The sequence below is a fragment of the Eupeodes corollae genome, chromosome 2, assembly GCF_945859685.1.
Source record: "Eupeodes corollae chromosome 2, idEupCoro1.1, whole genome shotgun sequence".
NCBI lineage: Eukaryota > Metazoa > Arthropoda > Insecta > Diptera > Syrphidae > Eupeodes > Eupeodes corollae.
The window spans coordinates 97,092,084-97,105,371 of NC_079148.1; the positions used below are offsets into that span (position 1 = coordinate 97,092,084).

At 36.9% G+C, this 13,288-nt stretch overlaps 1 protein-coding gene across 2 annotated transcripts in view; it reads left to right on the forward strand.

Moving 5' to 3' along the window:
• The first annotated feature begins 1,257 nt into the window (after nucleotides 1-1,257).
• Nucleotides 1,258-13,288, forward strand: part of LOC129948369 (lysosomal-trafficking regulator) — a 31,741-nt gene continuing 19,710 nt past the window's right edge. For both annotated transcript variants that reach the window (XM_056059340.1, XM_056059341.1), the window contains exons 1-3: nucleotides 1,258-2,322; nucleotides 2,401-2,483; nucleotides 2,601-2,814. In XM_056059340.1, the coding sequence (XP_055915315.1) occupies nucleotides 2,233-2,322; nucleotides 2,401-2,483; nucleotides 2,601-2,814 (387 nt within the window). In that variant the 5' untranslated portion in view covers nucleotides 1,258-2,232. The remainder of the gene's footprint in view (nucleotides 2,323-2,400; nucleotides 2,484-2,600; nucleotides 2,815-13,288) is intronic.

Consider the following 13,288-nt stretch of genomic DNA (forward strand, 5'->3'; position numbering starts at 1 on the left):
GACTTAAAAACTTTTCTGATAATTGGGACCTGAATATTAACACCTCAAATTCTAAAATTATGATTTTTGAAAGCACCCGTCGAAGGAGAAACCCGCTAGAAGCATGGTCATTGGATCGTGAACCTATAGAGGTGGTTAACCGATTTCAGTATTTAGGTGTTCTATTTTGTAGCAATCTAGATTTCCGGCCCCATGTTAAGGAAAAATGCTTATCGGCTTATCGGCTAAACATGTGGAATCAGGGATCCCTCCGATTTTTCTAAAAAATCTAAAATTTAATGCCGATTACATAGTAAAAGTAATGCATAGGTCAAATGAAAATCTTCATAAGCAAATGATGGATTTCGCATTCCGAAGGAATTTATCGCCGTTTAAAGAATGATATGGAATAGCAAATGTGCATGGATTTAAACTTAATCTTGGTACAACTTCTCTTGATAATTGGAAAGGTAGGTTTTATGAATGTATTGCGTTGGTTGATGATTCATTGTATCTCAAGTTCTTGAATAGGGCTCGAACCTCAAGAAAGCAAGAACTGAGATGCTAAATCTGAATTACAAACCTCACAGAAATGATAATCAAAGGTGTAACCTCTGCAATCGAAATGAAATCGAAGATGTCAACCACTTTTTAGCCGTTTGTCCAATTCTACAAGAACTCCGAAGACTTTATTTTTCAAAAAGCTTTCTCAATCACCAGGAAGCGAAACAAATTTTAAACGGAGAGTGGGGTTGGAAGGACCTCTACAATTTTATTGATCATTCCTTAGATTACCGAAACAGTTTTTTAGAGTAATTTTAAATTTTTAAATATATGTATATTTATGTATCATTATCTAGGATGTAACGAGGAAATATATAAAGTTTATTATAAAGTTGGATATTATGCTTATTTAAATTCAATTTATTTATTAAATTGTCCACATAAACTATAACCTTAAACTTTCTTTTTTTTATTCTCGATAAATGTCAATTTTCAGGCAGTGCCATGCTAATGTTCTTATATAATTTACCAAATGTGTTTTGAGTTTTGGTCAAATAAAGAATTTAGAATAATAATAATAATACTCTTAATAAATACTTTCCCAAGAGATTTTTATACTACCAAGTTTCATCGAAAACTCTTTAGTACTTTTTTCTATTTATTCAAATTGGCAACTCCCGCAGCTAAAGTTATGACGACATAAACATCAACTGTCAGCTGTTTTATGTTTTCTACTTTTCTTATTTCTTTCGTTTTCGTTTATTTTCTGCAATTCTTTCGACATTCAACGTTCGACGAACTGCTCGATTCGGCTCATCGACTGCAAAAATAAGCAAAAATAAAGAAACAAACAAAGAAGTATTAATACCTCAACAATTTTTCGTCCTAATTTGCATTAAAATAAATTTATCAAAATTAACCCTTTCGATCTTTGATTAATTACAAACCTAATCAAATTTTTTTTGTGTCCAATTTTGATTAGATTTATAGACCTATTTATAATAAAACAGTGATTTTTCAATTAAAATGGCGATTTACTGTAATTTCGCACTGAAATCAAATACGAGTACGAATATGAAATCAAAAACATCCGTATGCCATTTATCTCCCAAATTGAATTGAAACAAAAATGTACAAACAAATAAAATGATTCGTTTCTTATTCAACCATCAAATGCTTATCTGTAAACATTAACATTAATTATAATAATTACTATTTAGTTGAATAAAACAAAAAAAAAAAAAACTTGAACTTATTATTGGTAAATAAATAGAATACGCAATTAATTCGCAGTGTCGGCCTCCAAGAAAAACGAAAAGCGAAAAAGATTAAATACAAATTTGTTCGCTAAGGTTTCAGTCTTCAGTGTTGAGTGTTTTATTTTGTATTAAAAAATGTGCGGCCTCGGTGATCGATGCACGTCTTCGTCGTTGTGGTTGTCGTTGTCGTTCCCACTCTCAGTTCTCGCCCAAATCTGAAAAATCTATTTTTATAAAAGTACAACAACTTCATGTACATGTAAAGAGTTGTAACTTGGAAAAATAAAATAAAATATATAGAATAGTTCAAGTTGATAGTTGTATAGTTATATGTTGAAGAGTGATAGTATAAGGGCACTATAGAGGAGACTTTTACGCTATGAGTTCGATCTCCTTCTAAGCATCTTAATCTCATATCAATAGCAGCGGCGGATTATCTGGTTTTCGATTAGCAATTGCTGCAGCAGTGGAAAGCGAAACCTTCAGAGAGATGGATGGACAATCAGAGCAGGACCTGCTTAAGGAGCTCCAAACTATGTGGACAAACTATGAAGAGGAGCAAAATGATATAGTTAAAAAGGTTATCATTCTATTGTTCTTATCAGTTTGTGTTCTTTGAATACTAATTAGTTTTTTGTTTTCTTTGTACTTGTTTTAGGAACAACAACTAAAGCTATTTCTCTACAAATTCCAATTCACTGAATTGGATACTTCATCTGACGAACCAACACCAATTTCATGGTATGTTTTCAAATACATACGTTTTCTTATAGTTTTCAACTTATCAGCTTATTAGAAAGATTTAAGTTCAGGTCAATTCGTAATTAACTAAATTGTATATTTATTTTATTTTTTCAGTTTTATTCAAAGTGTTTTGGAAGAGATATGCTCGTTTTTCCTAGAGAGAGTGTATGACATCATTAGTAAGTCTCATCTTACAACATCAGCTTCGTCGTTGAAAGATGATAACGATGAGATTGATAGTAGTAAAGGCATTGAAACTAAATCGGACCCTACCAACAAAACTGATAATCCAAACAAATCGTCAAAAGATAAACACAATTTTGCTCAGGTAATTTAAATTAATTTTAATCGATTTAGGAGGCAAAATGACAATTCAAAAATAAGAAAAATGTTTTGATTGATAGGTATTTTGATTAGAATTGATGTATAAAACGTGCATTGTAGAATAGGAGTCAATTCTACATTCAACCTTAAGATGCAATTTGTTTTTCTTGTCTATGTTCATTGAGAAAGTCAATGTCAAAGACATTTTGTTTCCCGGCTTAAAAATATGTTAAGAATTTTTTTAAAACTAATACCTAAATAGTACTGCAGTGAAAATAAAAGCAGTGCGACTTTTTCATCGTTATAGGAATTCTGCTACAAACTTGGACACCTATTTTCATTTGAATAAATTCTTTAACTTTTTATTTCTCACTTCCAGAAGCAAAATATTCCCTGGCATAACAACATTTTTTTTTTGAAATGTTACTTAAAAGCTCTGAAAGCGTGTTTAATTTCAGATTTTAGATTAGATTAGATTTTATTTTATTTTCATTATTTCTTAACATAATTATAAATTTACAAAATCACAATTAGCATGTCAATGCCGTCTGCCAGGTTGACATAGTAAAGTAATGGTTGCATTAAAAATCAAGAATTATTAAACAAAAAAAATATCTGTATAATTTAAAATCAAGATAAATTTTTACTTCGATGTGTTTTCAGAAGATTCTGCAGATTATTCTGTCCCGGTAAGTTTTAGCCACTTTGCAGTACATAAAGAGTTTTTCCAACGTCATGAGGTCTTATCGTTTCCCCTTCCGTCAGGTAGTTAGATCCAAGGAAGGTTCTCATACTTTCTACTAGCAAAGGGCATTTTTCTAAGATGTGAAAAACATCTTCTCTTTTTTTCCTTCGGTTACATAAACTGCATTGCCCAGGCCTATCCTCCCTATGCGGTATATAGTTGAGATGCAGGAGCTCACCTCGAAGTCTGAGCATCATAGAAATAACCTTCAACTGTTCTCATCTCTAAAATAGTTATTTGGACCAAGGTTATGACAGAGATGTTTATAAATTAACCTATGAGTTAATTTTGAATCTTCTTCTATACAGCGATTATGGAGTTTTTAATTAACCCTTGCAATTAATTTATACATTTTAACCCTGCAATAACGACGTTACCGAAATCCAGATCCAGTGACATTTCACACAACAAAGCCAGCTTCTTTGATTGACTGCATAGAGGGCTGCATTCTTTGGTAATCTTCCATTGTGCATTTGCAGAACTTTGATGATGTAGTCTATATTTAGTTTTAAGGTTTGAATAAAAAGCGCCGATAGTTCAGTTTGCAGCAAAACCAGTACTTTCGTACTGTTTGTACCCCCAAACCTGTGCTGCGTAAAGCATAATAGACCTAAACACTGCTTCATACACACGAAATTTGCTACTATGTGCTATGTTCTTGATTTAGAAACACTTTGCCCAAGAAGTTCCGATTGCACTTTTTGCTTTCATAAGTTTTCCTCTAAGATTTCTTTCCATGCTAAGATTCTTTGTAAAGCACACTCCTAGATAATTGAATTCTCTGACCACCTCAATCAAGTTGGAATCGTAGCTTCATCTTTTTTTTGAGCTATTTCTTCCACCTCCGTTCTTGAATATAATTATTTTAGATTTACTTAAATTGAAACGTTACACAGTGCCTCTGCAACTGGTTTATCATTAGTTGGAGTGATTGGGGTGAATTAGAAAACAGCACAATGTCATCGTTATTTAATAGTGCTTTGATCGTTGTCCCAGCGAATTCCACTCCTCCACCAATATTGTCGGTAAGGTCATCCACAAAGAGCGCATATAAAAGAGGACCCAACGCACACCCCTGCCGGACTCCTGTTTCAGTGTGAGCGCATTCAGAGATTTCCTCTCCATTCCAAACCGTGGCTTTAGTATCATCGTATATATATCTGAGGACTTAAGCGAATTTCTTGGACATCCCTTGTCCATAAAGTTTGTATAGGAGCATTTCTGTCCCCTCTGCTTTAAAATCCACGAAGAAACAGTAAAGTTTCTTTTTTCTTCGTAGGAAGTTTTAAGGACACAAATTTGGTCGGCTGTGGAGTAACCAGCTCTGAAACTGACTTGAAACTAATTCAATAAATCATTTTGTGTAATCCACAAATTAAGTCTTTGCGAAATCGCCGTAAAAATTTTGTATAAAGCGTTCAAAAAAGATTCAAATTGGATAGGAAAGATTAAGGACTCTTTAAACCTCTTTGATATATAGATCCACTATCCAAAATATGGTTAAACTCCGAAGTAATTATTATTATTTATCAGTTCATTGGTGCCGAGCTTGTAATTCAAATGGAATTCCGTCGGAACCAGGCGCTTTGCCATCCTGTACATTTTTTAATATGAAACTTGTGCAGTCGTTATTATCGCATGCAGTGTACTATTTTCAGTGCATGGCTCTGCATAGGATACTGTTGCATTGACGGTTAATGGTTTCAAAAGCTATTTAAAATGCGACAAAAGAAAGCCAGGTGTTAGTCTCTATGTAATCTTGTACTCATTTCCATTCGGTCTTTTCACCGCTTTCCAAAAATCCAATGAATTCTTGCATTGTGCATTTCAGTAAAAAGAAATATTGGTGCTCCCCACCTTATTCTAGTTGTGTATTATTTTCCTACGAGTAACTTTTCAATATGTAAGAAATCATTTTTTAAGTTATATATCAAACTCTTAAGACACGGTTGTCAACAATAAACACCAGCTATGGCTTGAAATATAAAAGCAATACAATTAGAAACTTGCACGTTTTATTAAAAAAAAACATAAAATATCGTTATTCCGTCGTTTAATTTTCTAATATGCTGTTGTACCTGTTTGCAGCATCTTCTACTTCTTGTTCCAATGCGTTGATGTTGTTACGCTTGTCACGGCGCACACTGCGGTGAACCTCTCTGTTTTTTATGTGGTACGAGGATTCCAGCTTATTTCTTTCTCCCCTTGTGCAGCAGTTATTTGAGCCCCTAACTGTTTGCCTTCGTTGATCCTCGCCCAAGATTTTTCTGAAAGCCAGATGTTGTTGCTTATTTTTTTCCAAGCGACTGTTCTTCAAGCACCTGATATGAAAACAATTTTCACAGCATTCCAATGGTGTTCGATTTCGTCATGTACTGTGCTGCTGATTGTTCTCAATTCGTGAGACCGGTGGACCCCAAATTGTTGACGGGTCGTGGGATCCTTTAGTCTAGCGATGTTTAATTTGGAGGCTCGTGATATTCCGTTTAATCTTCGAACTGTAGCTGTACGCTGTATCTTAGGGTATCTTTCAATAAGTGGTTATCTCGGGCAAGTCTTATGTCGGCGCCTCTTTTGTTTCGGATATCCAAGAGTGTTGCAACGCAACATGCAAATATAATGACCAAACAAAGAAAAACCTTACATCCAGTTGCCGACGGCAAAACCATTTTTTAAAAAAAGTCAACTCCCGACGGAAAAACATTAAAATATTATCCGCAATCACAAAAGGCGCCAAAATTGGGAGATCATAAAAATGACATCAGGCATACATAATTGTTTTTAAAACCAACAATCAAATTGTGGGAGTTAACGCCACGCAAAAATCTACAATGCTGCTCGTAGTTGGGGTCCGCCCACTATGCGATGTTTTTTTTTGTGTATGTACCTATGCACATCTAATGGTCAAGCATGATGTTGGTGGACGTGGATGAAGGTGAGGTACAGGGGGAAGCATTGAATTTGCATTATGACGAAGTTTATCCGTAATCCCAACGAGGGTCAATGGACACATAGATGACCAACGGAAAGATCAGCTGTCCTGGGCGAAACCGAGGTTTCTTGAAGACGATGACTATGCTGTGTAGCTTATAATCAATTAGAAAGTCATGTACGAAAGATAACATAACAATAAAATCTAAACTGAATTTTAAACCCCTTTGAACGGGAAACCAATTTTTTTCTTTTATTTGGTAGTTATAAAGTGCAATCGTTGTTAGTTTTTGTATTGGAGATTTTGTTTTGCCTATATTAAGATTCCTCCGACAACCAAGAGATTTTGTTCTTTTCGCGACAATTGACCGCGGAGATTAAAATTTTATTTTTTTTGAAACTTTTTTATGCTAGTGTCCTTGCGATACATATTGGTCCTTCGAACCGAATATCAAAGATCTTAAAAAGGGATCAGTGCAAAAACCTCATTTAAAAATAAAAAATAAAAAAAAAAAGAACATTACTTAAGAAAAGAGGTTCCTGTGTGTCGGGCGTTTCAAATCAAACCATAAAGACAATCTCGTTGTGCGTGTATCGTGTAAAAACCGGTCGATTCATACGATTCATACCCATGTACCTACTTCCTGTGAGGATCTGCATCTAAAGAAGCTGTATCAACGAGGGAGCAACGCTTAAATACAGGTGTGTGGCACTCTTATAATAATTCAATTAAATTTAATACATTGATCCTTGTTGATCTAAATCCAAACGTGTGTTGTGTGTTATCGGTTATTTTTGAATAATTATTTTCGTTCAAAATGAGTAAGAGCAAAGTTCCCATTTATGTAGATGCTATTCAAACAATTGCACAAGATATAGATGCAGACTACGGGGCTTATGTTTGCTTAGAAGCAACAAAGAAAAAATCTGTTCATATGAACGAAGCGCGTTTATCTGAACTAGAAGCATCTTTTGAAGAGGCTAGATCTTTGCATCAAAAAATTGTTGAAGCTCCTCCAGAAGAGTTGAAAGTGAAATATATGGAGACTCTTACATTTCACAAATTAAAAGAAGTTTTTTTTTGTTATTCGTCTGAATTAAAGCAGCAGCTTACGGTTATCGAGACTCAAAATAGTTTTAATAAATCCATAGGTGGTTCAAACGCTCCGTCGGTAGAATTAAAGCTTCCCCACATTAAAATTCCAACCTTCGATGGTTCTCTTAAAATGTGGCCAGAATTTAAAGGGCTATTTGAAGGCTTGGTTAATAAAAACACATCGATTTCTGATGCTCATAAGCTACATTATTTAAAAAGCAATATAACTGGTGAAGCCGCAAGAATGCTGCGAAATACAGATACGAGTTTTGAGTCTGCATGGGCGTTGTTGATAAAAAGGTTTCAAAACATTCGATTATTAAAGGATAATCAGTTTAAACTCCTTTTTGATCAACCTAAAGTCACACAGGAATCTTCTGAAGATCTAAAATTATTATTAGATACAACAAACGAGTCAAAGCAATCTCTTAAAAATCTTGGTGTACCTGTAGAATCATGGGAAGACGTTCTTATTTTCCATACGGTACAAAAACTTCCATTTACTACACGAGGGCTTTGGGAATCTCATATTTCAACTCATGTCGATTATCCAAAATACAGTATATTGGAGGATTTTATTCTCATGAGATCCAGAACCTTGGATATCCTTGGACAATCCTCATCAGGTTTTCATCCACAAAAACCAAAACCTAAATCGTCGTCAATTCGTGCACATAACTCAACAATTTTGAATAAGTGTTCACTTTGTCAAGGTTTACATTCAATTCGAAATTGCTTTAAATTTAAGGCGTTCAAGATTCAAAAAAGGCTTGAATTCGCAAAGAAAAGAAAATTGTGTTTAAATTGTCTTTCAAGTGCACATTTAACACAAAGTTGCACGAGCACTTTTACGTGTTCAACGTGCCAACAAAAGCACCATTCATTACTGCACACGCCAGAGCCAGTTAATGCAATGCCTGCTAGTGAACACGCTTCAACGGCAGCTGTTCTACAACCAACTCCACCAGCTTCCTCTTCCACCCAAAATTCTCAATCGGGATCATCAGAAAAACTTCCATCCTCCATCGAAAATGCTTCAGCCTACAATGCGTTTATAGCCGAAAACACTCAATCAGCTGTTCTTCTGGCTACGGCCCTCATAAAGGTTATGACACCTACAGGCCAACCGTTGCAACTGCGAGCACTAGTGGATCCTGGATCAGAAGCTTCCTTTATAACTGAGTCTGCCGCTCAACTTTTAAATCTGAAAAAGGAAAGGAGCTGTGCTAACATTATTGGTGTTGGCGAAACCACCACCAGCACTTCCAAATATAAAGTCACCTTCACCATTTTATCACGGGTAAATGCAAACTTTAGTTTACAGCTTAATGCCTTGGTCCTACCCAAACTAACAGCCTTGCTCCCTACGCAAAACATAACAAACTCTAATTGGAGTCATCTTCAAAATCTCACACTTGCGGACCCATCTTTCAACAAAACAAATAAGATTGATGTTTTACTGGGCAGTGATGTTTATCCGTTCATTATCCTTGAAGGCCTTATCAAAGGAGAACAGGGTTCCCCTATAGCTCAAAAGACGGAACTAGGCTGGGTTCTTTCTGGGGGTATTTCGTCAAAAAACAACTCAAAAATAACATCGCTCCACATGAAAACTGAACCTCAAACTTTGGACAACTTATTAGTTAAGTTTTGGGAACTTGAAAGGGTTCCTAATCGGCAGCTGCTTTCTCCAGAAGAAGAGCAGTGTGAAACACATTTTTGTAGAACCCATCAACGCCAATTAGACGGCAAGTATATGGTCCAACTTCCTTTTAAAGAAGTAGCACCGCCGTTGTTAGGGTGGTCTCAAAAGTCAGCATTTGTTCGATTTGTACAATTGGAAAAAAGATTCAAAGCGAATGCATCTTTCTGTGAGGAGTATAAACGAGTATTTAATGAATATAAGGATCTTAACCATATGACTGAAGTGGGGCCTACTGCATTATCTTCTCCTCATTATTTTCTTCCCCACCACGCAGTGATGAAAGAATCCAGCTCAACTACGAAGCTACGGATTGTTTTTGATGCGTCCTGTAAGACATCAGACGGAACATCTCTAAATGATCATCTGTTTATCGGCCCGAGATTGCAAGATGACATCTTTGACCATATATCTCGATTTAGGAAACATAAAATTGCATTTACCGCCGACATTAATAAAATGTATAGGCAAATTTGGGTTACGCCAAATGATTCCTTGTATCAACTTATTTTATGGCGAGACCTAGAAGGGGATGGGGTTAAGATATACCGCCTTAACACGGTCACATTCGGCACAGCTTCCGCACCGTATTTAGCAATTCGTACGCTTCAACAACTTGCAGCAGATGAGCGAGATGATTACCCTATTGCATCGAAAATAGCTTTGAAAAACTTTTATGTGGATGATGTTATTCACGGGGCAGACTCAGTAGCCGAGGCCTTGGAAATGCAGTCTCAACTTATAACAATGTTGAAACATGGAGGTTTTCCGTTACGAAAGTGGGCGAGCAACTGTGAGATGCTACTGACATCTGTTCCAGAGGAGGACAGGGAAATACAAGTTCCACTTTCTTTCAGAGAAGAAGATGCAATAAAAGCGCTTGGAATACAGTGGCATCCGGCGAAGGATATTTTTACGTTCAAGATCGCTCTTCAAGATCTTAAGACTACTACAAAACGGAGTATCCTGTCCGATCTTGCACGTCTTTACGATCCAATGGGATGGATAGCACCCTGCGTCATCGTTGGCAAGATATTAATGCAAGACATCTGGAAGGAAAAACACACCTGGGATTCTGAACTCCCAGCAACAATCGTTTCTGCGTGGCATAAACTGAAGATGGAACTAAATACTTTAAAGGCCATTGAGATTCCCCGCTGGATCAACTTCACCAAGGAGTCAAAGATTGAGGTCCATGGATTCTGCGATGCCTCCGAAAAGGCATATGCTGCAGCAATCTACCTTCGAATAACCACTGGAATAAAAATTTACACAAACCTTATCGTGGCAAAAACAAGAGTGGCACCTTTAAAAAATAAGTCCATAGCTAGGTTGGAACTTTGTGGAGCCTTGCTATTAGCACAGCTTTTGGTCCATACTGTAAAGACGATGGAGCTTCAATCGTCAAAAATATTTGCTTGGTGTGATTCTCAAATCACACTTGCATGGATCAAAAGTGCACCCTACATAAGGACCACATTTGTAGCCAACAGAGTGGCAGAAATTCAGGAACTTACTGATCCTCAGCGTTGGAACTACGTTCCATCTAAGAAAAATCCAGCGGACATTGCATCCAGAGGAGTTTCTCCCAATGAACTCGTAGAAAACCATCAATGGTGGTATGGGCCCGCATTTTTACAGGGGTTTGATGAACAACTTCATCTTTCATCCGAAATAAAATCTACCGACCTTGAGACCAAAGCGTCGGAGATATCAAAAACCAAAAATGATTTGATCGCATCTGGGTATCCCATTATAAATATTTTTCAGCTCTGCGTCCACTTCACGTGTTTCGAAACAAATCAACCGCTATTTGAACGCTTTTCCTCCTTGAATCGTCTCTATAGAGCTGCTGCGTATTGGCGTCGCTATCTTACCAACTTAAAATTTAAGGCAAAGAATATAACAACTCGCATATCTGGACCACTTTCAGTGGATGAAATATCTTCTGCTCGAACGCGATTGATTGTTTATGTCCAGAAAGAGTTTTTTGCCGAAGACATTTCAAGGCTTACAAAAGGTGATACAGTTTCTAAAAGGAGCAAACTGGCAAGACTTTCACCAATCGTCGATGAGAAAGGAATTCTTCGAGTTGGAGGTCGATTGGAAAACGCTGATTTACCCTATTCACAGCGACATCCAATAATTTTACCTTCGCAAGGTTTTTTAACGTCGCTTATCGTTCATGACACTCACATGAAGTTACTACATGGAGGTCAGCAATTAATGATGGCAATACTTCGTACTGAGTACTGGATTTTGCACCTAAAATCGACTGTTAAAAAATGTATTCACAAATGTTTGAAATGCTACAGGTTTACGGCAACTGAGATGCAGCAGAAGATGGGAAATTTGCCAGCGTTACGTGTCAACCAGGCACGACCCTTTCAGACATCTGGAGTCGATTATGCTGGCCCTGTTCTACTTAAAGCATGGAGAGGTCGATGTAGTAAAATCACGAAAGCATACATTGCGATTTTTATATGCTTTTGCACAAAAGCAGTGCACTTAGAGCTTGTAAGCGACTATACGACATCAGCATTCCTCGCAGCTTTTAAACGTTTCACTGCTCGTCGTGGAATCTGTACAAATCTGTACAGCGACTGTGGAACAAATTTTAAAGGAGCCGCAACCGTTCTTGAATCAGAAAGGTCACATATGTCAAAACAATGGACCGAAGATATTGTACAACGTATGCAAGCTAATGGCACCAACTGGCATTTCAATCCTCCAGCTGCTCCGCATTTTGGCGGACTTTGGGAGGCTGGGGTAAAATCCATGAAATACCACTTAAAGCGGATAATTGGACATTACACTCTTACTTTTGAAGAGTACGCGACGATATTAGCACAGGTAGAAGCCTGCCTCAACTCGCGTCCCCTTTGCCCAGTCACCGAGGACCCAAGTGACCTATCTATTTTGACACCAGGACATTTTTTAATTGGATCTTCGCTTAACACTGTACCTGAGAAGGATCTAACCGAAATAAAAGACAATTACTTAGACAGATGGCAGCTCATGCAGAAGATCCAACAAAATATCTGGAAAAAATGGAAATCCGAATACTTGGTTCGGTTACAACAACGTCCGAAATGGCTTAAACCCAATTCAGAACTCAAAGTTGGACATCTAGTGCTCTTACCCGATGAACAAACACCTCCCACTCTCTGGCGGTTAGGCAGAATCACCGAAATGCACCCTGGAGCAGATGGAAAAGTTCGCGTTGTTACAGTTAAGACTGCTACTTCATCATTTAAACGGCCCATAGCTAAACTCTGTGATCTACCTATGCTAAACGACTCGAAAACACAAACCGACACACACACACTTTAAAACCATTCGCATCTTTATACCACAACTGAACTTAATATTTATACTTCATATTGAATTTAAAACATATTCTATCTAAACTATATTTATAATTAAATCGATTATTGCCACACACCATTCACGCAAACTTCATTTCTATTCTCTTTCATGTACACAACAATCACACTTCAATAAGTCACCGTCTCACAAATCTACACTGCATGTCTCGATCAACTTCAAGAGACGATGACTTCGTTTCCTTGTGCGGAGGCCCGGCAGGATGTTGCAACGCAACATGCAAATATAATGACCAAACAAAGAAAAACCTTACATCCAGTTGCCGACGGCAAAACCATTTTTTAAAAAAAAGTCAACTCCCGACGGAAAAACATTAAAATATTATCCGCAATCACAAAAGGCGCCAAAATTGGGAGATCATAAAAATGACATCAGGCATACATAATTGTTTTTAAAACCAACAATCAAATTGTGGGAGTTAACGCCACGCAAAAATCTACAATGCTGCTCGTAGTTGGGGTCCGCCCACTATGCGATGTTTTTTTTTGTGTATGTACCTATGCACATCTAATGGTCAAGCATGATGTTGGTGGACGTGGATGAAGGTGAGGTACAGGGGGAAGCATTGAATTTGCATTATGACGAAGTTTATCCGTAATCCCAACGAGGGTCAATGG